Source organism: Crocuta crocuta, unplaced genomic scaffold, assembly GCF_008692635.1.
Source record: "Crocuta crocuta isolate KB4526 unplaced genomic scaffold, BGI_CrCroc_1.0 scaffold130, whole genome shotgun sequence".
Classification (NCBI taxonomy): Eukaryota; Metazoa; Chordata; class Mammalia; order Carnivora; family Hyaenidae; genus Crocuta; species Crocuta crocuta.
The window spans coordinates 8493935-8519459 of record NW_027527920.1 but is presented as its reverse complement, the minus strand read 5'-3'; the positions used below and the strand labels follow the sequence as shown (position 1 = coordinate 8519459).

The 25525-nt window shown below is 39.3% G+C and overlaps 1 protein-coding gene across 2 annotated transcripts in view; it reads left to right on the top strand.

The window, feature by feature from the left end:
* Positions 1-25525, top strand: part of HACD3 (3-hydroxyacyl-CoA dehydratase 3) — a 38075-nt gene that overhangs the window by 9118 nt on the left and 3432 nt on the right. For both annotated transcript variants that reach the window (XM_077746996.1, XM_077746986.1), the window contains 9 exons: positions 8633-8675; positions 10469-10542; positions 11797-11961; positions 13649-13700; positions 14939-15049; positions 19898-20025; positions 21702-21814; positions 23238-23344; positions 23927-24058. In XM_077746996.1, the coding sequence (XP_077603122.1) occupies positions 8633-8675; positions 10469-10542; positions 11797-11961; positions 13649-13700; positions 14939-15049; positions 19898-20025; positions 21702-21814; positions 23238-23344; positions 23927-24058 (925 nt within the window). The remainder of the gene's footprint in view (positions 1-8632; positions 8676-10468; positions 10543-11796; positions 11962-13648; positions 13701-14938; positions 15050-19897; positions 20026-21701; positions 21815-23237; positions 23345-23926; positions 24059-25525) is intronic.

The window sequence follows — 25525 nt, the reverse complement described above, 5'->3', positions numbered from 1 at the left end:
TAGGTTAATGCTATTAGGAACCAAGATTTTCACTGTAAGAAAAGAGATAAAAATACTGAGTGACAGAAGATGAGAAGCTCTATAATAGTAAATTTTAATTGTAAATTTAAAATATGACAATGTGACTTTAAAAATTCATAGCTAGGTATTAAAAATGAGCACTGAGTATACTTCAGTGTGCCAGATCCTGTTTTCTAAATTATCGTTCTCTACTAAATGAACTAAGGCTCCTTGAAGAAATGGGCCGATTGTTCCAAGTTTGTGCATCCTCAAAGGCTACAAGGTCATGTCAGAATAACATAGGAGCTGGTTTGAAGGGATTTCCACTGGACAAATTTGTGATAATTCGAACATCAAAAAGAATAAGAATAGTAGTAGATTTTGGCAGAGAGGAGTACCAAAGGTGAGCCATCAGTTCCTAGGGATAGTCAAAAGGAAATGGAGATGGAGCTGGGGGGGGGTGGTGCTGGCAGGAGGGGGGGGCAGTGAGGCACCAGGGATTTGGAACTGTTCAGTATCTTACTGTGATGGATAGAAGACCCTATACTTGTAATAAAATTGTATAGAACTCACACACATACATACAAATGAATACAAGTTAAACTGGGAAACCATGAATAAGAGTGAATTGTATCAATGTCAATATCCTGATTGTGATATTATATTGTAATCATGTAAAATATCATTGAGAGAATCTGGGCAAAGAATACAAGGGATCTCTTGGTGTTATTTCTTATAACCATATGTAGATTTACAATGATCTCAGTAAAAATTTCAATTTAAAATATAAGAGGGAAGGGGCGCCTGGGTGGCTTAGTCGGTTAAGCGTCCGACTTTCGCTTGGGTCATGATCTCATGGTTCGTGGGTTCGAGCCCCGCGTTGGGCTCTGTGCTGACTGCCAGCTCAGAGCCTGGAGCCTGTTTCAGTCTGTGTCTCCCTCTCTCTCTGACCCTCCCCTGCTCACGCTGTCTCTCTCTCTCTCTCCTAAAAATAAATAAAACATTAAAAAAATAAAATAAAATACAAGAGGGAAGGGAGAAAGGGAAAACTTTTTCTTCCTTACAGAACAATCCCAGCTTAAAAAAAAAATGAAGGAATGACTGAATTAGAAAATCATTGTGGAGCCTCCAAATCAGGCAAGGATTAACAGCGGGCAACAGCTCCATGAGAGGAAAGAGTTAGAGACTAGGAGATGACACTGTTAGATCACTCACAAATTGCAAAAGAAAAAGTACCTTTACAGTGGAGGGTTCTGGCAGTCCCCGTTGCTTAATCAAATGATCAGACTTAGTATCATCCATATGACAGTATCGGCCTCCTCCTATGATGCCTTAAGAAGTGTCCATATCAAAAAAAAAAAAAAGAAAGAAAAAAGAAAAGAAATAAAAGAAGTATCCATATCACCTATGGAGTATTCTTGTCAAAAATGATTAATATGAAGGAATGTACAAATCCAGGACATATTTTCTAAGACAACTGGCATGGATTAAAAATAATAAAAGTAGAAGTCTGGGTGAGGTTAAGATAGACATTAAACAGTCAAATGGGATGTATGAACTTTGGTTCTGGATTGGGTTTGTTTTTTTTTTTTAAGCATAAATGTAGTAGTGGTTTAAAGGTAGCCACATCAAGAGCTCAATTGAGAAGTGGACTCTATTTTGTCTTCCTTTGAATCTGGACAGGTCCTCTGGCAGCTTAACTAGTAGAATGCTGCAGAGTGATGCTGTGGTCAGTTCCAGGCCTAACTTTTTTTTTTTTACAAATAGTTTATCAAGTTGGTTTCCATATAACACCCAGTACTCATCCCCACAAGTGCCCTCCTCCATGCCCATCTCTCCTCTCTCCACGACACCCATCAGTCCTCAGTTTGTTCTCATCATTCAAGAGTCTCTCATGGTTTGCCTCTCTCCCTTTCCCCCACCATTTCCCCCCTTCTCACCCATGGCCCTCCGTTAAGTTCCTCCTAATCCTCCAATACGTGCAGACATATGATATTTGTCCTTCTCTGCCTGACTTATTTCGCTCAGCATAACACCCTCAAGGTCCATCCATGTTGCTACACATGCAGGCCTAACTTTTTAAGAGAACTGCCAGCTTATGCTTCCTCTCTCTTAGAACACTTGCTGTTGAGACATTCCCTCCCAGAACTTAGCAGCCCTACTGTGAGAAACCCAGATCACAGAGAGAGGTCATGCACACAGGTACTCTGGTCAGCAGCCCTAGCTGAACTCCGAGACGATAAGCAACATCAGCTCTCAGCCATGTGAGTGGATGTTTGGCCCAGTATTCTGTAGCCCTAGCCAGCATCCCGGGGAGCATTGCCGTCCATCTGAACCTGCATAGTTTCGTTTTAAGCCACCAAGTTTTGCATTACAGTAGAGAACTTAAACATGTAAACATTTTTTCCCCCAGACAGTTGTTTCAATATAAACTGTTTGTTAGATGATCTAGAATTTTTGTTCTTAGGTGTGAGAAAATTGTGGTAAGTATGTAAGAGAACATCATTCCTTTTAGGGGTGAAGTGTCATGATGTCAGCAACTCATTGTGAGATGATTCAGAAAAATCGTGTGGTATAAAAAGCAAGTGTGATTAAATACAATCAGTTGATGAATGGCATACGAGTAATCCCTACACTCTTTTTTCTCACTTTTTAAAGTGAATTTAAAAATTTCCAAAATAAAACATTGGGTTGAGACACTTTTTTGGCACAGATGCCCAACACCCACTTCTGTGTTTGCTAATTCACTTAGAAGGATTCATGGGATTCAGCATATGGTTGTACTCCTGGCTAAGGTTTATTACAGTGAAAGGATATATGACCAGCAAAGGATAAAAACACAGGTGGAGTGTGGAGATATCCACACACCGGGCTCCTCATCCTCCTCCTTCCTGTGAGGTTATATACGTGAGTTGCTCTTTTTTCCAGTAATGAAAAATGCAGGGACTTATATGTAATGTTTCTGCCCATGGAAGCCCATTAGAGATGTAGTACCCATGTACCAAAATTCTAGACTCCTAGAAGGAAAGCTGGTGTTCGCCATTAATCACGTTGTAGGCACAGTCTAGGCACAGTGAACCAGCTGTTAGGGGATGGAGGAAAGCCAGGTTCCTAGATGCCAGCCAAGGGCTGATTCTGGAAATAGTCCCTTTTAAAGATAGCAACCTCATGGTTGCTATCTAACTTTTTTGTGCATCTATTAATCACACACATGTGCAACACGAAATACTAATGGTTTAAATGGGATCTAAGAGTCTAAAGGCTTAGGTAGCAGATACCATATGTTCAGAGTTCCCTGAACTCTGTAGCTCTGTCAGAAATTATGAAAATGGGATGCATTGATTTAATTTCAGTTCAATAACTAGTTGTTGAGATAGTGGGAATTCAGAGATGAATAAGATACAGCCCCTGTCATCAAGGAACTCAAGTCTGGAGGGCCCCACATACCAATAAACAATAACTGTAGAACAGTGTGATAATTGTTATAATGAAGATGAAGACAAAATAGTAAGGAAACTATTAATGTTGGAGGTGAGGTGGAGAGAAGAGGAATTAATATTTGGCCTGAACTTTGAAAGATGAATAGTATTCAACAGATAAGGAGGCTTAGAAGGTCACTGTAGCCAGAGGAAGAAAAGCAACCAGAATATGAATGCTTACTAGTTACCAGACTCTGAATGTTATATTCAATTCTTAGAACAGTTTTGTAAAATAAGAGGTTTTACTGTTGTTTTAAAAATAATGATGGTTGTGGGGTGCCTGGGTGGCTCAGTCAGTTAAGCATATGATTCTTGAATTGGCTCAAGTTATAATCTCGTGGTTCTTGAGTTCAAGCCCTGTGTTGGGCTCTGTGCTGTCAGCGTGAAGCCCCCTTCAGATCCTCGGTCTTCCTTTATCTCTGCCCCACCCCCACTCACGTGCGTGTGCGCGCGCGCGCGCGCGTGCACACGCGCGCACACATGGGCTCTCTCTAAATACACTTAAAAAAATAGTTGTTGTGGATTTGAAAGTGAATGATAGAAATAAAAGTGATGTAACTAGGATTTGAACTCAGGTCCATCTAATTTCAGTCACCTTTTACTGTTTTCCCTAACCACTCCTCTTTTCATAAGCAAAAGTACAGTTTTTCTCTAGTAAAAGATGGGCTAGGTTGTGTGGATCCTAAAAACAACTAAAAATGTTCAGTGAAACTCTTAAAATCATCAAAGAGTGAACAAGTTAGAATTTAAAGCAGGAATTCTGATAAAGCTGAATATAGAAACTGCTTTTGCTCTGAGAACGTTTGCTGAACTGAGTAAACTTGAACTTTGGCTTTGATAGCCTGACAGAGTGCAGGGACAGAATAAGATCAAAACCCATCAAAGATGTAATATTTAACAGGAAACCCTTCTTCGCCTAAACTACTTCAGAGGACTATACTCTTAGGGTAAGGATGACCTAGAAGTAAATCCATCCCATGCCTTACCACTGCGGAAAGTAGAGGAAAAGGTCCTTGAAGAGTTAAAATCATTAGCTGACTTTTAAAAAATTATGTAGCTCAAATAATGTACAGTTTTGGAGATCTAAAACTCCTCAAGTCATGAATTTAGTTGAAAGTGGTCTCAACTAGTGAGCCCCTTGGCAAATGCAGATCCCTGTGGTACAGCTATGCTGGTATCAGATAATAATTTTAGACAAAAATGTATTTTTAGAGATTGAATGATCAGTTCATAATGATAGAGGTTTCAGTTCACCAAGAAGGTAAAAAAGTATTATATGTACATAACTTATATGTAACTAACATGGCCTCAGTGATATGTAAAGTAACAGAAGTACAAGGAGAAATAGATAAGTTTACAGTAGTATGATTTCTCAGTAATTGATAGAATAACAAGTTAAATTCAGTAAAGATACAGATTATGTGAACAGTTAACAGTAAACCTAGTAGACAGATGTCGAACACTGTATCTAACAATTCCAGAATATACATTCAAGTTCACTCAGAACGTTTACACAGTATGATTGTATACTGCTTCCTAATGCAAGTCTCCACAAATTTGAAAGGATTCAAATCAGAGAATGCCCTCTGATCACAATGCAGTTGAGTAGAAATGGATAATAAGGTGACTGGAAAATCTCATGTATTTTGGAAATTAAATACTTCTTAGTAACCCATGTATCAAGAAAGAAGCAATAATGAATATTAGAAAATATGTTAGACTGAATGATAATGAAAATAATACATTCAAAGCTTGAGAGATGCAATCAAAGTAGAGGTTGGCAGGAAATTTATATTCCTTTTAAAAGAAATCGTAGTGGACAGGGGCTCAGTTGGGTGAGTGTCCGACTCTTGATTTTAGCTCAGGTCATGATCTCATGGTTTGTAGAACTGAGCCCCACATGAGGCTCTGCACTGGACAGTGCAGAGACTGCTTGGGATTCACTCTCTCTCTCTCTCTCTCTCTCTCTGCCCCTTCCCCCTCAAAATAAATAAACATTTAAAAGAATCTTAAATTTTAGCAAAGTATTTTCATTTTCTTTGGATAAATACCCAGAAGGAGAGTTGCTGGGTTGTATGGTAGTTCTATTTTAATTTTTTGAGGAAACTCCATACTGTTTTCCATAGTGGCTGCACCAGTTTACATTCCCACCAACAGTACGTGAGGACTCCCTTTTTTCCACATCCTCACCAAGCTGGGTTTTTTTTTCTTTTGGATAATAGCCATTCTGACAGGTGTGAGGTGATATCTCATTGTAGTTTTGATTTGCATTTCCCTGATCAGAAATGTTTAGCATCTTTTCATGTGTCTATTGGCCATCTGTATGTCTTCTTTGGAAAAATACCTATTCATATCCTGGGCCCATTTTTTAAATTGGATTTTGTTTCTATGTTGAGTTGTATAGGAGTTCTTGATGTATTTTGGATTATCAATCCCTTATGGGATATATCACTTACAAATGCCTCCTCCCATTCAGTAAGTTGTGTTTTTGTTTTGTTAATGGTTTCCTTCACTGTGCAAATGCTTTCTAGTGAGTTGTAGTCCCTATTTGTTTTTGCTTTGTCGTCCTTGCCTGAAGAGACAGGGGTTTACTGCCTATGTTTTCTTTTAGAAGTTTTATTGTTTCAGGTCTTACATTTGAATCTTCAATCCATTTTGAATTTATTTTTGTATATGGTATAAGAAAGTGGTCCAACTTCATTCTTTTGCATGTAGCTTTTATCTGTGTCTTACAGTTTTCAGAATCCAGGTCTTTTACCTCCTTGGTTAAATGTATTCCTAGGTATTTTATTCTTTTTGGCACAGTTGTAAATGAAGTTGTTTTCTTAGTTTCCCTTTCTGATAGTCCATTACTAGTTTATAGAAATAGAGCAGATTTCTGTATACTGATTGTATATCCTGCAACTTCATGGAATTCATTTATTAATCCTAGTAGTTTTTTGGTAGAGTATTTCAGTATTTATTAGTTTCATGTCATCTGCAAATAGGGACAGTTTTACTTCCTTTTTTTTTTTTTTTTTTTTTTTACCAGTTTGGATGCCATTTATTTATTTATTTGTCTGGTTTCTACCCACTAGATAAAAGTGGGTAGAGTGGGTGTCCTTGTCTTTGTGATCTTAGAGAAAAGCTGAAAGCTTTTCATCATTGAGTTTGATGTTAGCTATGAGTTTGCCTTATATGGCCTTTATTATGTTGAGGTATATTCCCTCTATACACACTTTGTTGAGAGATTTTTTCATAAATAATGATAAATTACATCATTGTATTTACCATTTGATGTTGGATTTTGTCAGATGCTTTTTTTAATCTATTGAGATGATCATGTGCTTTTTGTCCTTCGTTCTATTAATGTGATGTATCATGTTGATTGATTTTAGTATATTGAAACATCTTTGCATCCCTGGAATAAATCTCACTTGATCATGGCGTATGATCTTTTTAATGTACTGTTGATTTCAGTTTGTTAATATTTTGTTGAAGATTTTTGCTTCTGTGTTTATTAGAGATATTGGTCTGTAATTTTTTTTTTTGGTAATCTCTTTGGTTTTGGTATCAGGGTAATGCTGGCTTCATAGAATAGGTTTGGAAGTGTTCCTTCCTCCTCTTCAAGTTTTTGGAATAGTTTCAGAAAGATAGGTATTAACTCTTCTTTAGATATTTGGTATTTACCTGTGANTATAGATAAACCACATCTTCTTGATCCATTCATCTGTTGATGGACACTTAGGCTCTTTCCATGTTTTAGCTATTGTGGAGAGTGCTGCTATGAACATTGGGGTACGTGTGCTCCTATGCAGACTGCTGATTTAATTTTATTCCTTTTTCCTTCTAAGTGGTTTGGAGTTTGGGAAACACACCAATTTGGGCAAGAAGTGACCTGGGTGGGAAATTTACCTCCAAGACATTCTGGAACTTCAGCTTTAATGAGAATATTTATATCAAAACCCTGTTTCCTTTACTGAGGGACCATGTCCGTGGAAGTGTAGCTTCTTTTACTGAGGTTTCCTAACTGCCTCTTCCTGCCAAAGAGAAGATCATCTAGATTTTTAGCTCTTCCAGGTGAGCATCTCAGCCTGAAGTCTGTACTCCCACTGGGGAGGTTCTGAACATAAAGCCTGGCTCGGTCACTCACCCCCACCCACCTATTCTTTCCCTTTTCCTAACACTCTTGGCTGTTAATAGAGCCTGCAGGCTCCCACTCCCCATTAGTATATCCCCTCCCAACCTTCTCTCTGTTGTTGGTTTCCTTCAATGTGTGATGGAGCTCTCAGCACAGAGAGCTGAGCCTACAGGAGAGAAATCAATAAATTCATTATGGCCCTGGAAACATGCTGCTCCCTGCTTATTAATTTTGAGCTGGGAGGTAGGAGGTGAGTAGTTTCTTATCCATTGAAAAAAGAGTTTCACTTTAAGTTATGTAGTTAAAGGCATGTATCAACTTCTGGGAGTAAGTGAACAACTTGGAGAATTGCAATCTTTTCTAGTGTTGGTTTGGATAGGGGTTAAGAGCGTGAGGCGCCTGAGGTGAGGGCACTGCATGTTTCACTTTGAACCAGTCTCCTGTAACTGTCAGCCCTTCTTCCTGCCTGTTGGAATTAATTTACTCTTCTTGTTGCAATACAGGCCCCACTTTTGGTAAAACTTGCCCCAGCCATCCGGTTCTTGAATTTGTTCTCTTGTGAGTGCCCATTACATTTACTGCTTTTTACTACTCTCTTGGTTTTGAGTACATGTTATTTGATACTATTTGATACCTTCTCACAGGAAATGACTCATCTGTTCCACTAGATTCTCTGCCTTCATAGCTCAGGGACTGAGTCTTGGAGATCTGTGTATTCCCAGAAGATAACTCGCATAGCACCTTGTGCCATTTGCCATTATCAGAACAAACTGACTCAGTATCTGATAGTTCTGCACAGTAAGAACAGTTTAGGGCTCTTCTTGCAGCAGCCTGCCATCTCACATGGGTACAGATAGGCACGGAGAAACCCTGTACAGAGCTGTCAGTCAGCAACTATATGTATTTTCTGGGGGAGGCAATAGGTAGGAGGCCAAGTCCCTAAGGGGGAAGGATGGCGGGAAGTAAGCCCGGTTTTAATTTCATTTTTCTCCTATTAAAATGCCCTTCTTGCATCCTTGGTCTCTTTTCACAGAATCCTGCCATCAGCATCACTGAAAATGTGCTTCATTTCAAAGGTCAGTATCTGGGCAAATGCTCCCTGCTTTCTACACCGCTAAAGAGGCATGGTGGTGGTTTCTTTTTGTCTGTTTGTTTTATTCACTTTCTATTGATGCTCACCTCTCTGCTGTTCTTGGGATAAACTAGATTGTTTTGAAATACATGAGTAGAAAAGTCAAAGAACATATTTAAGTCCTGCTTTCCTCTTGGAGACGCAGTAGATAGAGCAAGAAAGAATCCCAAGCTGGAAATCCAGAGATCTGTCTTCTAGTTCTAATACTGCTATCACCTTGAACAACTTACTGACTTCTGTAGACCTAGAAAATGAAGACATTTGGTTATAATCTGTTTCTCAAGCTTTAGGAGATATGGACACCTGAGAATATGTCCTAAGCATCCTCCAGGGCCACAGACCCTGGTTTGAGAAAACATGTTCAGAATTAAATCTGGTCACTTTAAGTGATACTTAATTTCATTGCAGCTGTAAACATGGCTACAAACACAGCTGCTAAACTCATGTGTCAATACTTGATTATAATGTAGCCATCTAGGTGATCCAGAATATGCTTTTTTAAAAAGGATTATAATCAAAACAAAAAATAGAAATTTTCTGAATGACATTTTGCGGCTCCCTGAAGGCACAGTCAAAGGCCGGTTTAAGAAACATGGCATTCTAGACGATACCTAAAGCCTTTGCAGCTCTGACAGTCTTTGATTCTGTGAACCTGCCTCTGTCTCCTTTCTCATCAGTGTGTCAGCAGATTTGCTGCTGGGCCTGAGAGGGTAGGTCCAGATTCATTGTCACCCAGTGGATCGGGATTCTCCCTGCTCTCTTTTTGTTCTAGTTCCTTGGAATGGCATTAGTAAGTGACTGGGGTTATGGGATATTGACGACTTTGTGCTTTGCTTGAGATTCCATCCACTTTAATATACTTGCATGAAAGCACAGCCTGGCTTCTGTATCTGCTTTTTAAGAGGAGAGCACTTGTGGTAGCAGCTCAGAGTTTTGGAGGTGTTACACATTTGAGAGGAAGTTAAGTGATGAAAGCGTATCTTGCCAGTTGGGAGATTATGGACTGCTCAACCGTAAGGAATTTATGGTCTTAGAGAACAGTAGCCACCTGTAGCAGATATTAGGCAAATTATACCACCTATGGCCAGATGAGGAAAGAGAATCCAGGAGGGAATCAAATGATAGACAAGTCAGAGAATTAGAGGGGAAGGGATGTCCAGCAGTCATTGGCACCTCCGCATGGCACCTGTTTGATTTGGGGAGAGGAGCCTGACATGTCAAGGCACAGAGATGGTGTAACCCTGGGACTTTCATCCCAGATCCATTTATCCTCTCTTTAGAATGAGCTGAGGAAATTATATTTCTCTTTTTCACTCCTTTCGGGATGTGCTAAAGGAGAAGCGAGCTTCTCAGTTTTCTATCCTTGGTGGGGAGATGTTAGATTCAGAGCTTTCTTTGAGACAGTCCAGCATTACCACATTCTCTGCAACTCTCCTTAACCGCAGTCAAGAGAATATGCCCACCTGAAATTTCTCTGCTCAGGATTCAGTACCAAAGTAAATGTGAAAGTTAAATTTACATCTGTGTGATACCTTTGGCTTTGCTTTCTGTATTCCTTTTTCTGCCTCTTATTTGTACCGGGTATTATCAAGGCCACATTGGGAGATGTGCTCACAGGCCCCCACTTGTTTTGTCAGGATCCATTACTATTTGTATGCTTCTGAAAGAACTGCATCAAGCTTTTGGATGGCCTTGCTCTGCCTGTTCACATTATAACCTATATTTCTTTCTTTTTAGCTCAGGGACACGGTGCCAAAGGAGACAATGTCTATGAATTTCACCTGGAGTTCTTAGACCCTGTAAAACCAGAGGTATGTTCTCCCTTTTCTCACTTCTCTTTCCATTTTAGGAAATAAATACTAGTAGTTTAGTAAAATATGAAGGCAGGGGTTGTGGGGGAAATTAAGGTGAAAGCCAAAGGAGAATATGGTTCTTTTATTGAGAACTGAGCCCAGATTTTAGCTGCAAAGGAGTGGGAAAGTCAGAACCCGAGGTGAATTAGCAGTGCGAACAAGTCTCCTCGCTTCTTTGAGTTACAACTTCCTCATGTGTTAAACGAAAGGTTGGACTAAGTAACCTATAGGGTCCTTTCCAGCTCTGATGTTCTGTGGTTTTTAGTGAACACAGAAGAGTATGGCGCTCACAGGGAGCAGAGTTACGTAAGCTAGGTAAAGCCCACGCCAGGGCCTTACTTTCAAGTGACTTTGCCACAGGGGCAGTAGAAATCAGAAAAGGCGGAGACAGTTGACCTTCAAAAAGAATGCTGGGAGTATAATTCAAGTTTCCTTTCTCAGCTTGAGGAAGCTTTTCTGAACAGGAAGAGAGAATCTAACAGAGGGTATATTTCAGTTTCTGGAATTACTCTCTTCTTTCTGGGGGCCTGGGCATATTGGTCTCTCTCTGCAGGAGGGGTCCATTGTTTTGGTTGTTTTAATAGCCAGCAGTAGTTTAAGGCATAGAGAACCTGTCATAGGTTTTGCCTTGAAGGCAAGGAAGGAAGAGACTATGTGGAGGAATAATGAACTGGAACAGCCTCTGAGAATTTGAGTTTCATTGGGAAGATACCCTAGGCGGCCCCTTGTGATAGAGTTGTCACTATCCACTAAGTTCTAGTGTTGAATAGACCTTTACAAAAAGCAGGGGTTCACTATGCCAGGGATTGTTGACCACTTTAATTCAGCATCTTCATGGGAGAGAAATGTGGACGGTGAGGATGCACTGCGAGAGTGTTTGGAAGTCATGCCTTGCACGATCAAGGTCTGGCAGGAGGTTCATCTGGTTTCCTCCAGGAAAACCGGAACTATATGCCTTTCTCACCTTGATTTCCTCCGAAGCCATTCGCTGGAGGAATCCGAGAAACACGGTGCTATTCTTAGCAGTTTTTTGCTCTCCCAGCCCTTGGTCCAGATGTTCTCCTTGCATCACAGCTTGGCTTGTAGGGACGGAAGGGGAAGGGGAGTGAGCATATACTGTGCAGCTCCTCTGGGTAGCCACACTGGCTTGTCACAGGAGGAGTCAGGGATGGGAAGGCGAGGGCACTCTTACATTCTTGCTTTCTCTTCCAGCCGGTTTACAAACTGACTCAGAGGCAGGTAAACATTACAGTACAGAAGAAGGTGAGTCATTGGTGGGAGAGACTTACCAAGCAGGAGAAGCGCCCACTGTTTTTGGCCCCCGACTTTGATCGCTGGCTAGACGAATCTGATGCAGAAATGGAGCTCAGAGCCAAGGTCAGTAAGGACCTCAATCCTAGTAGGGATCTAGACCAATCATAAAGAACACAAGTTATTTAGGCTATCTCAGATACCTATTTGGGTCTGATAGAATAAAGACAAATTCAGTTAGAGTTACAAATTCAGTTAAAGACCTGGAAACGTGGTTTTATAGAGGTACTGGTAATGTATTTTGTAATTTGTCTCTCAGTTGACCTTCTCATGATTAGATAGTGCGATGGGTTTTTGGGGAGGAAGACCACAGAGATTTCATTCTTACTGTGTCATATCAAGGGTACATACTATCAGCATGACTTATCACTGTTGATACTGATCTTGATCATCTGGCTGAGGTAAAGTTTGTCAGGTTTCTCCACTGTAATGTTACTTCTCCACTGTAATATTACTCCTCCACCTTTCTTTACTGTGTACTTTTTCTTTAAATTAAAAAAATTTTTTTCAATGTTTATTTTATTTTGGAGAGAGAGAGACAGATGAGCATGAGCAGGGGAGGGGCAGAGAGAGAGGGAGACATAGAATCTGAAGCAGGCTCCCTGCTCTGAGCAGTGGGGCTCAAACCCACAGACCGCAAGATCATGACCTGAGCTGAAGTCGGACACTTAACTGCCTGAACCACCCAGGCGCCCCTACTGTGTACTTTTTGAATGGAAGTCACTGTGCATAGCCCATGCCTAAGGAGTGAGGGGTAATGCTTCCCATCCTTAGGGTAGAGGATCTATGTACTTTATTTGGAATTCTTCCATATGGGAGATTTGTCTCTTCTTTTCCATTTATTTATTCAGTAATTTGTTTATATCAAATTATCAGTATGTACTGATGAATATTTATTTTATAGTTTGGGTTATAATCTAGTACTGTGTTATTTTGTTGTTTGTGCTGTTCCAGCTTTGGCCATTGGAAATTCTTTCAGTTGACTCTTGTGTCCCTTTGACAAAGCTCCATCATTGTGGTGTGCTTTTTTGACATTCTTAATTTCTGGCACTATAAATTGCTCCAGGCTTATCTTGTATATTCCCTGCCCTAGCCCTAGAGTCAGCCATTCTTCAAGGAGCTCTGTTTTTGTTTTTGTTTTTTAATTGGAGAATAATAGTGGAAACCAAGATCTGGGCTCCAGATATTGCTTCTAGACTCTCTTCAGGTGACAGAATGAGCCACTATATGGGTGCATGCAAAATACTACCTATATCTGTAAATATTTCTGTATGTATCTATCTATGTATTGATGTGAGTTCTTACTGATGTTGGAGACATGTGTTTAGGTTCTGGAGAAATTATACTACAAATCTGGAAGTCTCAAAAAAAAAAAAAAACACCCACCCAAAACAAAACCCAACCAAGACTGCTGTTTCCTGCCTTAAAATTCTGTTTAGTTCCTACGACCATGACACATCTTCTGGGTGTCTTTTCCAGGTCCAGTATTCTAAGACTATCCACTCTGTAGTTTGGAAGACAGCTGATTGGTTTAATTCTGTGAGCAATGGAAGAGGATTCTGTGATGCTAGTGGTACCCAGTAGGAGTCAGGCTGTCTGGCACCATGAGCTAGGATGTGTGCCCCAGTGAAGCATGAACACAATTGAAAGAAGTGGCTTTGAGGGAGTCCGATCACTTATCCAGCATGTGGACTTTTGCAAGTATCTAGGAATCCTAACCTGTGTTCTTGGAAATCTTCTGCCCAAATTCTAGGAAGAAGAACGCCTAAATAAACTAAGAATTGAAAGCCAAGGCTCCCCTGAAAGTAAGTTGCCCACCGCTGCTGTGGGAGTTACCAGTTAACTAATGATAGAGATGGGGCTATGCACGTGTGTTAAAAACCAGCCGAGTCACCCGGGTGCTCCCTGATGAAGCAAGTTCTTTAGGATGGGGACGTATAATACAGTTTTGTAGTTTTTAAGAAAAAAGTTTAGTTAAATCTTGTGAAAAGTCTGACTCTTTTGGCTCCTCAGAACTAGGCTGCGTTTGATTGCGTGATTATTTGAGCAGCAGATGAGGGTTATATGCTGAATATCTGTAGCCTAGGAATAAATATGTAGCAGGAAGATTTGAACTCTGTAGCTCTTCTCTTGAGAACCATCTTGCTTCCTTTGTCCTACTCCTTTGACTCAACTGTGACTCTAAACTCCTTACTCCTTCCCTAACTCTGTAATTGGCTATGTCTTCATGAGCCTTAGGCTACAGACAAAATTAACGTTCCTTATCCTCCTGCATCTCAGTCTGTAATTTTCCTTCTTTGGTTATGTCCTCACTCTACTCATCTTTCAAAACCCAGAGTAGGCATCATCTTTTCTATGCAGACTTGACTGATTCTGACTTCCCCAGCCTAATGTCATTTTCTCACCTTGAAATTGTCACAAGACATTACCTCTCATTCTCTGTTTTGTATTACAGTTTTCAGATTGTAAGTTCTTTGAGAGCAACATCAAGTCTTAACATCTTTGAATCCCAGTAGTGCCTCTGAGTACCTTGTATGTTGTAGGTGTTCAATTAATGCTTGGTTGAATGAATATATGATCAAATATCAGAATTCTTTTTTTCATTATGTTCCTATTTCTTTGATTTAGTTTGACCTGCAGGCCTTAAAAAAATTACAGGAAAGAGATATAAAAGTGGCAAGAGCAGGAGCTGAGTATAGGTTCATTTCCCTTCTTTAATGCCTTCAGTCATTCTTTGCCACAAGTAATTTTTCTTTTTTCTCCTTGGACTTCTTATTATTATGTCTGTGTACTTACCCTTCAAGGCTATGAGGGGAAAGACTGCTAAAAACATACCTTGGAGTGCAGTGTTCATAACTTCACCCATTTCTCTGTGGGACTAAGAGCCCAGGCTAGTGCAAATCTGGGCCAGATATCTGTTTGGGAGCTTAGGGTACCCAGCAGGAAAGTGGGGGGAGGTCATCTAGGTGAGCCCCCCACACCCTCGGCTGCTGCACCTACCACTTGTAACAGTAACAGTTTTCTGTCTTGTTTTGCTTTTCAGCTCTTACAAGCTTGAAGAAAGGATACCTGTTCATGTATAATCTTGTGCAGTTCTTGGGATTCTCCTGGATCTTTGTCAACATGACTGTGCGGTTCTTTATTCTGGGAAAAGGCAAGCACAAAATTTCAACACTAGTTTTCTTTTTTCAGTAGTTTGACCTACTACTCACCAAAGGTACTAATAATACCCTGCCTTTGGTGTNTCTCTCTCTCTCCTAGAAATAAATAAAACATTAAAAAAAAATTAAAAAAAAAATCCTATGTATCCAAAAATACCCCAGCTAAAACAATACTAAATATTAAAAGCATAGTGAGGCTAGTAGCATGGGGATGAAGGGATGGTGGAAAATTGCAACAAATACTGGCAAGGGTTGATTGCCTATAAAGAATTTGTTACAAATTTATCCAAAAATGTGATGACTCCATCCAATAGATAAACAGAAGTCATGTGCAGTCAGTTCATAAAAGGAAGTATCTTTTCAAAAAGATATATATATGGCAGTATTTATATTAGTGACAAATTAGAATCTACATACATGTCCATCAATGAAGAATTACTATAGAATATTCATTCAGTGGAATGATGGGAAGCACATATAAAATATTTAAGGAGTTTGTAGTAACATGAGAAATACAATAGGCTAAAAAAGTAATATACAAAGTTGTTCTTCGAGTTTCATCACCTCTGCATAAAAAGGGGAAACAACTGAAGCAACACATGCAAAAAGACTGGAAGGAAATGCAACATTTCAGATGGTTTGCATGTGGATAATTTAGACATTTTCCCTTATTTTGTAAAATAAATATGAGGAAAAAATAGAAGTATGATGGAATATATAAGCTCTGTTTAAAAAGAGGAAAAAAGGGGCGCCTGGGTGGCTCAGTCAGTTAAGCGTCTTGACTTTGGCTCATGTCATGATCTCGCAGTTCGCGGGTTCGAGCCCCACATCGGGCTCTGTGCTGACAGCTCAGAGCCTGGAGCCTGCTTCAGATTCTGTGTCTCCCTCTCTGTCTGACCCTCCCCTGCTCGCGCTGTCTCTCTCTCTCTCTCTCTCTCTCTCTCTCAAATAAATAAAACATTAAAAATTATTTTTAAAAAAAGAGGAAAAAAATCCTATAGTCTAATTTTCAGTCCTAAATTTTCCCGTCTGAGGTTTATAGTAGGTGAAATGCAGTTAGTTCTAGAGTCATTTGAAAGAAGTACATGTTTTTCCAGCCTTCTTAACACCTTAGAATTCTGCAAAGCAGTGTGGCAGGAAAACCTTCCCAACTGCCTAGTGTCTTACAGCCCCATGTGACCAGAGGTCTACAGAGGAGTTCCTTAAAAAGAAATGCAAGTCTCAGACCTGAGTTTTTATTACTGTGGGTTTATCACAAGGTCCAAGGAATGAATAGGGACATGCAAATACATAAATAATTTAACTTAACATAGATTGATTCTCTATGTTCCTGTGCAAGCCTGCTGGCCTTTAAGTGATCTAGTCCAGAAGCTAAGTTATTTGGGTCATGTGTTTAAGCTGCTTGGATTTGTAATTTCTATTTTGGCGCTCAGCCCCTTCCTAACCACCTTCTGGAATGGAGCTGTTGGTTTAATTCTTCCCTTATCAGTCCTCAAAGATTTAGTAAGGACTTGGGGCCTGGCACCGAATTTGCCACTTTTCTCCTTTTGAATAAAGGGTGTTGGGAAATAGCAAATACCACACTTGGTTTTTCATATAAGCATGTATTTCCTAAACTACTTATGCTAAGGAAAGACTAGCAAACTCTTGGGTTTATGTAGAAACTCTTGTTTGAGCTTATCTAGCTCTCTATTAAGGAAAACTTTTTAAGTTTTTTTTTTTTTTTAACATTTATTCATTTTTGAGAGAGAGAGAGGGAAGCAGGGGCAGAGAGAGAGGAAGACACAGAATCCAAAGCAGGCTCCAGGCTCTGAGCTGTCAGCATTCAACCTGGTACAGGGCTCAAACCCGCAAATGGTGAGATCATGACCTGAGCTTAATGCTTAACTGACTGAGCCACCCAGGTGCCCCAAGGAATACTTTTTTAATAAAATTAAATTTTTTTCTAATTATAAAAATGTGTTATAGAAAAATCAGAAAATAAAGACTTAAAACAGAACACTCTCCTGTAATCCCATCTATGAGAGCAACAGATGGTTGGCATCCTGGTGTATAGTTTTCCAACCCATAAAATTTCCTTAGGAGCAATTCCTGATGTGGAATTGCAAGATTAAACGGCAAATTGTTTTTAAGGATTTTCATGTATACTGTGTAGATAGAGTATACTACTACTATTTAAATCTGTATCCTATTAACATGAGTCCCTTTTGTTACTTAAAACAATTTTATTTTTCAAATCATAAAACTAAATGTGCTGATTTAAGCAAATTTGGAAAGTGAGGGAAACCAGGTAGAGACGTGGGGGAAAAGAAGAGAAGGTGAATAAACCATTGTCCAGCACTTTAATATATCCATACATTTCCTTTTAGTTGTTCTCCTACAGTTAAAAATTTTAGGGGCACCTGGGTGGCTTAGTTGGTTGTGCTGCCAACACTTGATTTCGGCTCAGGTCATGATCTCCCAGTATGTGGGACCAAGCCCTGTGTTGGGCTCCTTGCTGACAGCACAGAGCCTGCTTGGGGTTCTTTCTCTCCTTCTCTCTGCCCCTCCTCTGCTCATGTGTGTCCACATGCACACACACTCCCTCTCTCAAAATAAATAAACTTACAAAAAATTCTAGTCATACTGTTTAAACAAATTTCTATCTTGTTTTAAAGATAAAATTATAAATGGGGTGCCTGGGTGGTTCAGCTGGTTAAATGTCTGACTTCAGCTCATGTCATGATCTCACTCTGGGTTCAAGCCCCACATCAGTCTCTGTTCAGACGGCTCAGAGCCTGGAGCCTGCTTCAGATTCTGTGTCTCCTCTCTCTGCCCCTCCCCCACTTGCTCTCGTCTCTCAAAAATAAATAAAACATTAAAAAAATTTTTTAAATAAACAAAATTATAACCATTTTAATGTTATTAAATGTTACTAATATTTATAATATATAATAACATATAATAATGTTACTAATATTCTTTGTAACTGTAGTTTTAGAATTCAGATTTCTAGTCCTGAATTGAAACAAGGATGAATTTCCTATAAAATCAGAGCAAAGCCAGAGGATCTAACTTTTGTTCACCATATGCCAAATCTTTTTTTAAATTTTTTAATATTTATTTTTGAGAGAGACCGAGCACGAGTGGGGGAGGGGCAGAAAGAGAGAGGCAGACACAGAATCTGAAACAGGCTCCAGGCTCTGAGCTATCCGCAGAGCCCAGTGTGGGGTTCAAACTCACAAGCTGTGAGATCATGACCTGAGCCGAAGTCGGACACTGGTGCCCCCACCATATGCCAAATCTTAAGTCCCAGCTTTCTGTATCAACATGGGAGGTCCTCATTTTTCAAAGGTTTGTCCAGGAGAAATGCCACCTGAAAAGGAATTCCCTTAACATGGACACCCAAATTTCATTATAAATGTGACAAAAAGATTTGATTGGGATTTTGTCTTGAAAACAGAAAGATTTAAAATTAGGAGAATAAGATTTTTATCTTATACATAGGAAAATTCACACTGTAATTCTGTGTTAATTCTTCCAAAAAAGAATTAGTCAAATTTTGGACTAAGTTAGTGGAATTTTTCTGGCAAAATTACATAATAACACTGTATTCTTCATTCTACATTTGACTTTGTAACAGGATTGTAAAGTGGATCATTTTTACAAAAACAGTAGATGGTTTCTTTAAGTTTTGGCAAGGGCCTCTTTTATTCAACTACTATTTAAGCCATACTCTTGAGGATCCTACAAGGGTCATCTTTGTTTGGCATCTGGCCTAACTGTGCCAGATCCTTGGAGACACTACTTGTATTTAATCGGCAGGGAGCCATGGGGCACCTGGTGGCTCAGTCGATTAAACGTCTGAATTTGGCTCAGGTCATGATCTCACAGCTTGTAGGTTTGAGCCCCGGCCAGATGCTTTAGATTCTGTGTCTCCCCCATTCTCTCTCTTTAATAAACATTAAAATATTTTAGAAAACAGGGATCCCAAAACCCTAAACTCCTAAGGCCAAAGAATTGTCCTGCCCAAATTGTCAGCAGTACTCTGGTTGAGAAACACTGCACAGACAAATGTGGGAATGCAGGAGGTTAAGTGAGGATCAGTATGAAAAGTAAAGGATTTTATATTATGGTCCATTCAGAACTGATACCACATTTGCTGACATCATACAGGCAATACCTGTCATTTTAAATATTACATACAATTCCATGAAGTAGATAAACTGTAGTTTACTCAAACTTTCCATACGCTTAGACATTTAGACTGTTTCTACTTTAATACACTAAGAAACATTTCAGAGAGCAGCCTTGTTTCTAAAAACTTTTTTTTTTAATTTTAGATTTTTTAGTTAGATTTTTAGAATAAGAATTATTGAGATGAAATACATAAATGCAAATAAGGTTTTTGAAAGTTAATTTTACTCAGTACTTTTGCATGTCTGCATTTACAGTCATACAGTTTTGAGATTTTAAGAGGATTGCATTCAATACACATGATACGATTCTAGCTTTAAATTCATTGATATAATGGGTCTGAAAAGACCACTGTTCCTGATATGTAGACTTTTCAGCTTATAATAACTGAAATGAAGTCTAGGTATACTTTTTTGCTTGCCTTTTAAAATAAGAAGGACATACAGGGTTTATGTGTTTAATTCTCTGATAACCAGTAGAGTTTACTATTTATGACCCCATAGGCCTTTCCCCCTCCAGCTTAGTTTGGACATTAAGCTTGAATTTGAGAGGCTGTTTATTATACTTTTTCTTAAATTCCTTTCATGTAAGGAGGTATCTAGTTGAGAAATAATTCTGTTGGAATTTGCCACTTGATTTACCCTTAATGTGGTTTTGTCCCGTAGAGTCCTTCTATGACACATTCCACACCTTGGCCGACATGATGTATTTCTGCCAGATGCTGTCAGTTGTGGAAACTATCAATGCAGCAATTGGAGTCATCAGGTCACCAGTGATACCTTGTCTTATCCAGGTATTGAATAATTGACCTCTGGGGTGGGGAAGGAAAGATTTCAGTATTTAGTCAGTACGCCACAATTTTCTAAGAAGTCTCAATTAGGAAAAATCTCTTTAACAGGAATAGCATTGTTTTATCTGAACAAGGAGGAAAACTATAAGCCTCAGGGATATTTTCCAAAGTAGACTTTTGCCATTTCAGGTTTTTTGTTTTTTTTTTTTTTGCTTGATTACAAAGTGATAAAAAGGGCTTTAAAACTAGCAAAACTTGATTTTCAAGCAGGAGCAGAAAGACCTTACCTACCCAGTCTTCTCAGATAGAGATATGCTTGGTCTCCTCCCATCTTGGGTAGGTGAAGGCAGTGTGATCCTAGGAGCCCTTTTCACTTTTGACTTTCTTCCATATTTGAAGGTGACGTTTTTGACTCTTCTCCCCCTCCCAACCATACATCTGTATTATTTCCTAATATTTGTAAGATGGCTATCAGGAATAGGACATCAAAGTCTTTTAATTTCCTTGCCCTCTTTCCTAACTATGTGATTGCTAGGTATACTATTGAATACAGTACAGTATTCAATATACTATTTAATACCACCCACCTAGACTTGGGGAAGCAGGTGATGGTTGGTTAGTCTCTTCTGGAGTACTGTTGTTTTGTTTCATTTATTTATTTATTTTTATATATGTTTATCTATTTTTGAGAGAGACTGAAGCAGGCTCCAGGCTCTGAGCTGTCAGTACAGGGCCCAGCATGGGGCTCAAGCTCACGAACCAAAAGATCATGACCTGAACCAAAGTTGGCTGCTTTACTGACTGAGCCACCTACGTGCCTCTGGAGTACTGTTTTTATAGTTCTACTCTTTTCTGGTACATCAGCTCTGACATTCTGATAGTATCCATTGCATGGTACAGGGTATTAATATAGTGGCTTTGTTATTTCTAGGTTTTCTGTTCTTGGAGAGAGGCTGTTTTGTTCAGTCTAAAAAATGAAAGCAGATACAAAGTGACCCACTAATATGCAATAGTATTTTTTGTATATCAAGGACTACTGCAGATAAGCATGAGGATAGCATTTCTAGGGTAAGATGGAAGGGACAGATTCAGTTATTGTTGCATCACAAGGGAGTGTCAGTCACGTAGAATGCAATGTGAGTAAAGCCTTCTGGAGTTGGGCAGTGCCACATGCAGTAGCACGGACAAATCTCAGAAACAAGATGGGAGTAAGAAACAAGTCACAGAATGATACGTTCTATTTCCAAAAGTTTAAAAACAGGCAAAGTGAAACAGTATATTATTTAGAAATATGTACATAAGCAGTAAACATGTAGAGGGATGCAATGGAATGGTTAACACAAGATAGTAGTTACTTATGAGGGGCTGCCACACTGGTGATATTCTTGTTCTTAACTTGTGCTATGCAGACACCAATGTCCATTTGGCAGTAGTCTTTAAACCATGTTTGATGCTATTTGTGATGATATATATTTACAAACATATGCACAGTCTATTCAGAAAGACTCATTTGGGTGCTTAACTTGTTCCAAAGATGGAACAGAGAATTAAACTAGCCAAGCTCAGTCTTTTCCTATTTACCCCAAATTTAGAGGGGCTAGGTTTCAGGTGACACTTTTATATAGTTTTTGTAGAATTTATTTTTAAACTTTTTTCTCTCCTCTGGGTTCTTTTAATAGCTTTTTGGAAGAAATTTCATTTTGTTTATCATCTTTGGCACCATGGAAGAAATGCAAAACAAAGCTGTGGTTTTCTTTGTGTTCTATACGTGGAGTGCAGTTGAAATCTTCAGGTGGGTAGAAATGCTTCTCCCTTCTCTGGAACAGCTCTCTTTTGGAGTTGCTGTTTTATTCTGAGTCTCATTTGATTTGAGATTAAGGTTCCACATGTGTGGAGAGTTCTAGCTGAATCTGGGAACTCCACAAAGGAGACACATAGGTTTTTGTTTGTTTGTTTTTTGTTAAACAATCATAGTACCAGCATGGGCACTGCAGAACAGAGGGAGGAGAGATCCAGAGAAATCAAAGGCCTGTGCTACCCTTCTTGCTGTCTTGTTGGAAAGAGGGGACTTATCCACATGGAAATATTTTTGAAAAGGCTGAAGAAACATGGGGTTGAAGGAGCAGCCAGACTGGATGGAACTAGTGAATACCAGTCTTCTAGAAGGAATGATAGAAATCTTTTAATACAAGATTACTGAAGTTTGAATCATCCTCTTACCTGATTCTTCCATTCTCGATTGTCAAGAGAAGAAATATCTTTAAAGAAAAAAAAAAAGATCCAATAATAGTAGAGGTATTCTTCTCTACCAGACTGTACATACTCCACTTCTTTTTCAGTCAGGTGGAGAAAGGATTTTACACACTGACTCCTCAGCTCTAGTCTTCAGGTAAAGTTAACAGTTGAGAGGGAGAAGCAGGAGCAACCCCAGACTGTATCTTAGCAGTGGTCTGTATCCCACAGTATCCCATATACCCTCTTAAATCTGCTAATACTAAGGTACAAGATTATAGGTACTTATCATTAACTCTGTTAAAAAATTTTTTGTTTTCTCTTGTAAAAAATTATTTTAATGTTTGACTTATTTTTTGAGAGAGACAGAGTGCAAACTGGGGAGGGGCAGAGACAGAGGGAGAGACAGCATCTGAAGCAGACTCCAGGCTCTGAGCTGTTAGAACACAGCCTGACGCAGGGATCGAAGTCATGAACCATGAGATCACGACCCTAGCTGAAAGTCAAGACATTTTACCGACTGAGCCATCCAGGTGCCTCTTGTGTTACCTCATTTTAAATAGAGGATGTCTGATTCTAGATAAGGGGTCTTTTGTATACTTAAATTTTGATGACATTCATTGATCGAGGGATAAATTGTCAGTGTTTGTCATCCTTACCTACTTGGAACATAGATCTAGGAATAAAGATCTTAGAACTAGGAATAAAGCCGAAGAGCTTCTGAGCATTCATTCCATATACTGAACTATTCCAAAGAAGGTTGTTTTAGGACCTAAACTTAGTCTGCCATCAAAGAAGGTTCACATCCATTGAAAACTGGAGATGTGTGATGGGAGTTTGTGGGTAGACAGCCCAGGATTAGAATTCTGTTCTGAAGAAGCCATTGTGGCTAAATGTGAAATGATTCTTCTTGAATGATGTTTCTAAGGTTGCATTCAGGACCTGAAGTGGCTTTTTCCATCTGAATGCCTTATTTTCAATAGGTACCCCTTCTACATGCTTTCCTGCATTGACATGGATTGGAAGGTGCTCACCTGGCTTCGTTACACTGTGTGGATACCCTTGTATCCTCTGGGATGTTTGGCAGAAGGTACTTTCAAGAACACTAGGTTTTTATAAGCTTAGTTCTAAAGAATAGCTAACCTGAAGGATAGCTTAGCTTCCTTCCTTCGTGTGCCAGCCTTAGTCTGATATATGGGTGTTAGACTTTTTAAGAATTTCTAGTGGCTTCCTTCGATAGTACTCATGGTACCCATACTATTTCAGGGAAGTAGCTCGTTTTTGTAAAGTTTGGAAGCTGGTAGTTCATGTATTGTATGCTTCCTATTTATAAAGTATTTGAACTTTTCCACAGCAGGTTCTTAGCGACAACTTCATTTTATCCTAACGCACAGTGGGTGAGTCAAGTAGGGCTTTTTCTCACCATTTTAGAGAAGACTGAAACTCAGTGCTATCAAAATGAGTGTTCCTCATTCATCTTGCTGTTGTCAGTGTGGAAGCTTATCGCATGAAAACTAGTCGGGGGCTGGGGAGTGGAAGAGGCACGAGCCCTCTGTATTAAGAAGGATGAAGCATTTTCAACACCCAGAACTAAAACTCTGTGGGGTTAGAAGCTTCTCTAGATGGGACTGTATTTCATTTGTTTCTGACAAGTTCTGATTTCTGTTTTCAGCTGTCTCAGTGATCCAGTCTATTCCAATATTCAATGAAACAGGAAGATTCAGTTTCACATTGCCATATCCAGTGAAAATCAAAGTTAGATTTTCCTTTTTTCTTCAGATTTATCTCATACTATTATTTTTAGGTAAGTATTGGCTCTATAATAGACTTTTTCCTGTCACTTCTTAGTGATTCAAAGTTTTCTAAGTCCATATTAGGATTTTTCTTTGTATAAGAGTAGTAGAGTTAGAAAAACATTACTTGTATAAAACGGACCCATGAGGATAATGTGCTACGTATATCTTCCAAATCTCCAGTGGCTGAGTTATCTTCTTGCAGTGCTCTTGGTCATTGGGAATTCACCATATTTCATGTTTAAAACAATGTAAGAAGCTCTTGTAAGAAGTTCATTTGAATTTTACTAATTTCACGGACACATTCCTTATCCAAAGTTCACAGAGGTGGTAATACCACCAGTAGCAAGGAGGGAAGAAGACAGTAAAGGCCTTTGAGCAGCTAAGAGATGTCAAAAAAGCATTCTTCTTAACAATAGGAAAAAGCTCCCTTGGCCCCCACCCTGCTCCTTATGTAAAACCTTATATATTAATTTACTTTTATATAAAATCATAAATTCTTGCCTTAATTCATAAAAACTAAGAATTAAAAGAAGCAAACCTAATTATTTCAAATATGAGAAATGTAAAAGCCTTCCTAACTGTAAGGACTGTTTACTTTCTATAAAGTTCTAATAATGCATTTTAATCTAATTTATGTATTTGTTTTAGTTCTCAAAAATCTTAAAAAAAAATTTTTTTACGTTTATTTTTGAGAGAGAGAGAGAGAGACAGAGCATGAGCTGGGGAGGGGCAGAGAGAGAGGGAGACACAGAATCTGAAACAGGCTCCAGGCTCTGGAGTTGGCAGCACAGAGCCTGACACAGGGCTCGAACCCATGGACCACGAGATCACGACCTGAGCCGAAGTCGGACGCCTAACTGACTGAGCCACTTAGGCGCCCCTAGTTCTCAAAAATCTTAAGGTGGCCCTAAATAAGTATGGGTGTCTGCTCTTCTATTAGCAGGGTATGAGAGCAGAAAGTACATTAGATGTCTATTGCTGTGTAACAAATTACCCCAAAACTTAATAGCTTAAGACAGAGAATGTTTGTTATCTCACAATCTTTCTGAGGGTCAGAAAGCAGTCTAGCTGGGTGGCTCAGGGTCCCTCCTGAGGGTCCAGTCAGGCTGGCAGCCCAATGGGGACTGCAGTTTCTGCAGGCTTGACTGGGGCTGGAGGATTTGCTTCAAGCTCACTCTTGTAGCTGTAGACAGGAGACTTCAGTTTCTTGCCACAGGACTTCTCCATGTGGTGCTTATGACATGGCTTCCCCCAGAACAAGTGGTCTGAGAGCCAGAAGCCACACTTCTTTTTTGCTTTTAAATTTTATCTATTTTTAATTGAAATATATTTCACATACAACATTGTGTAAAGTTAAGATATATACCATGTTGATTTGATTCATTTATATATTTTAATATGATTATCATTGTAGACCTAATTAGCACCTCTATCAGGTCCACACTGCCTTTTATTACCTAATCTCAGAACTGACA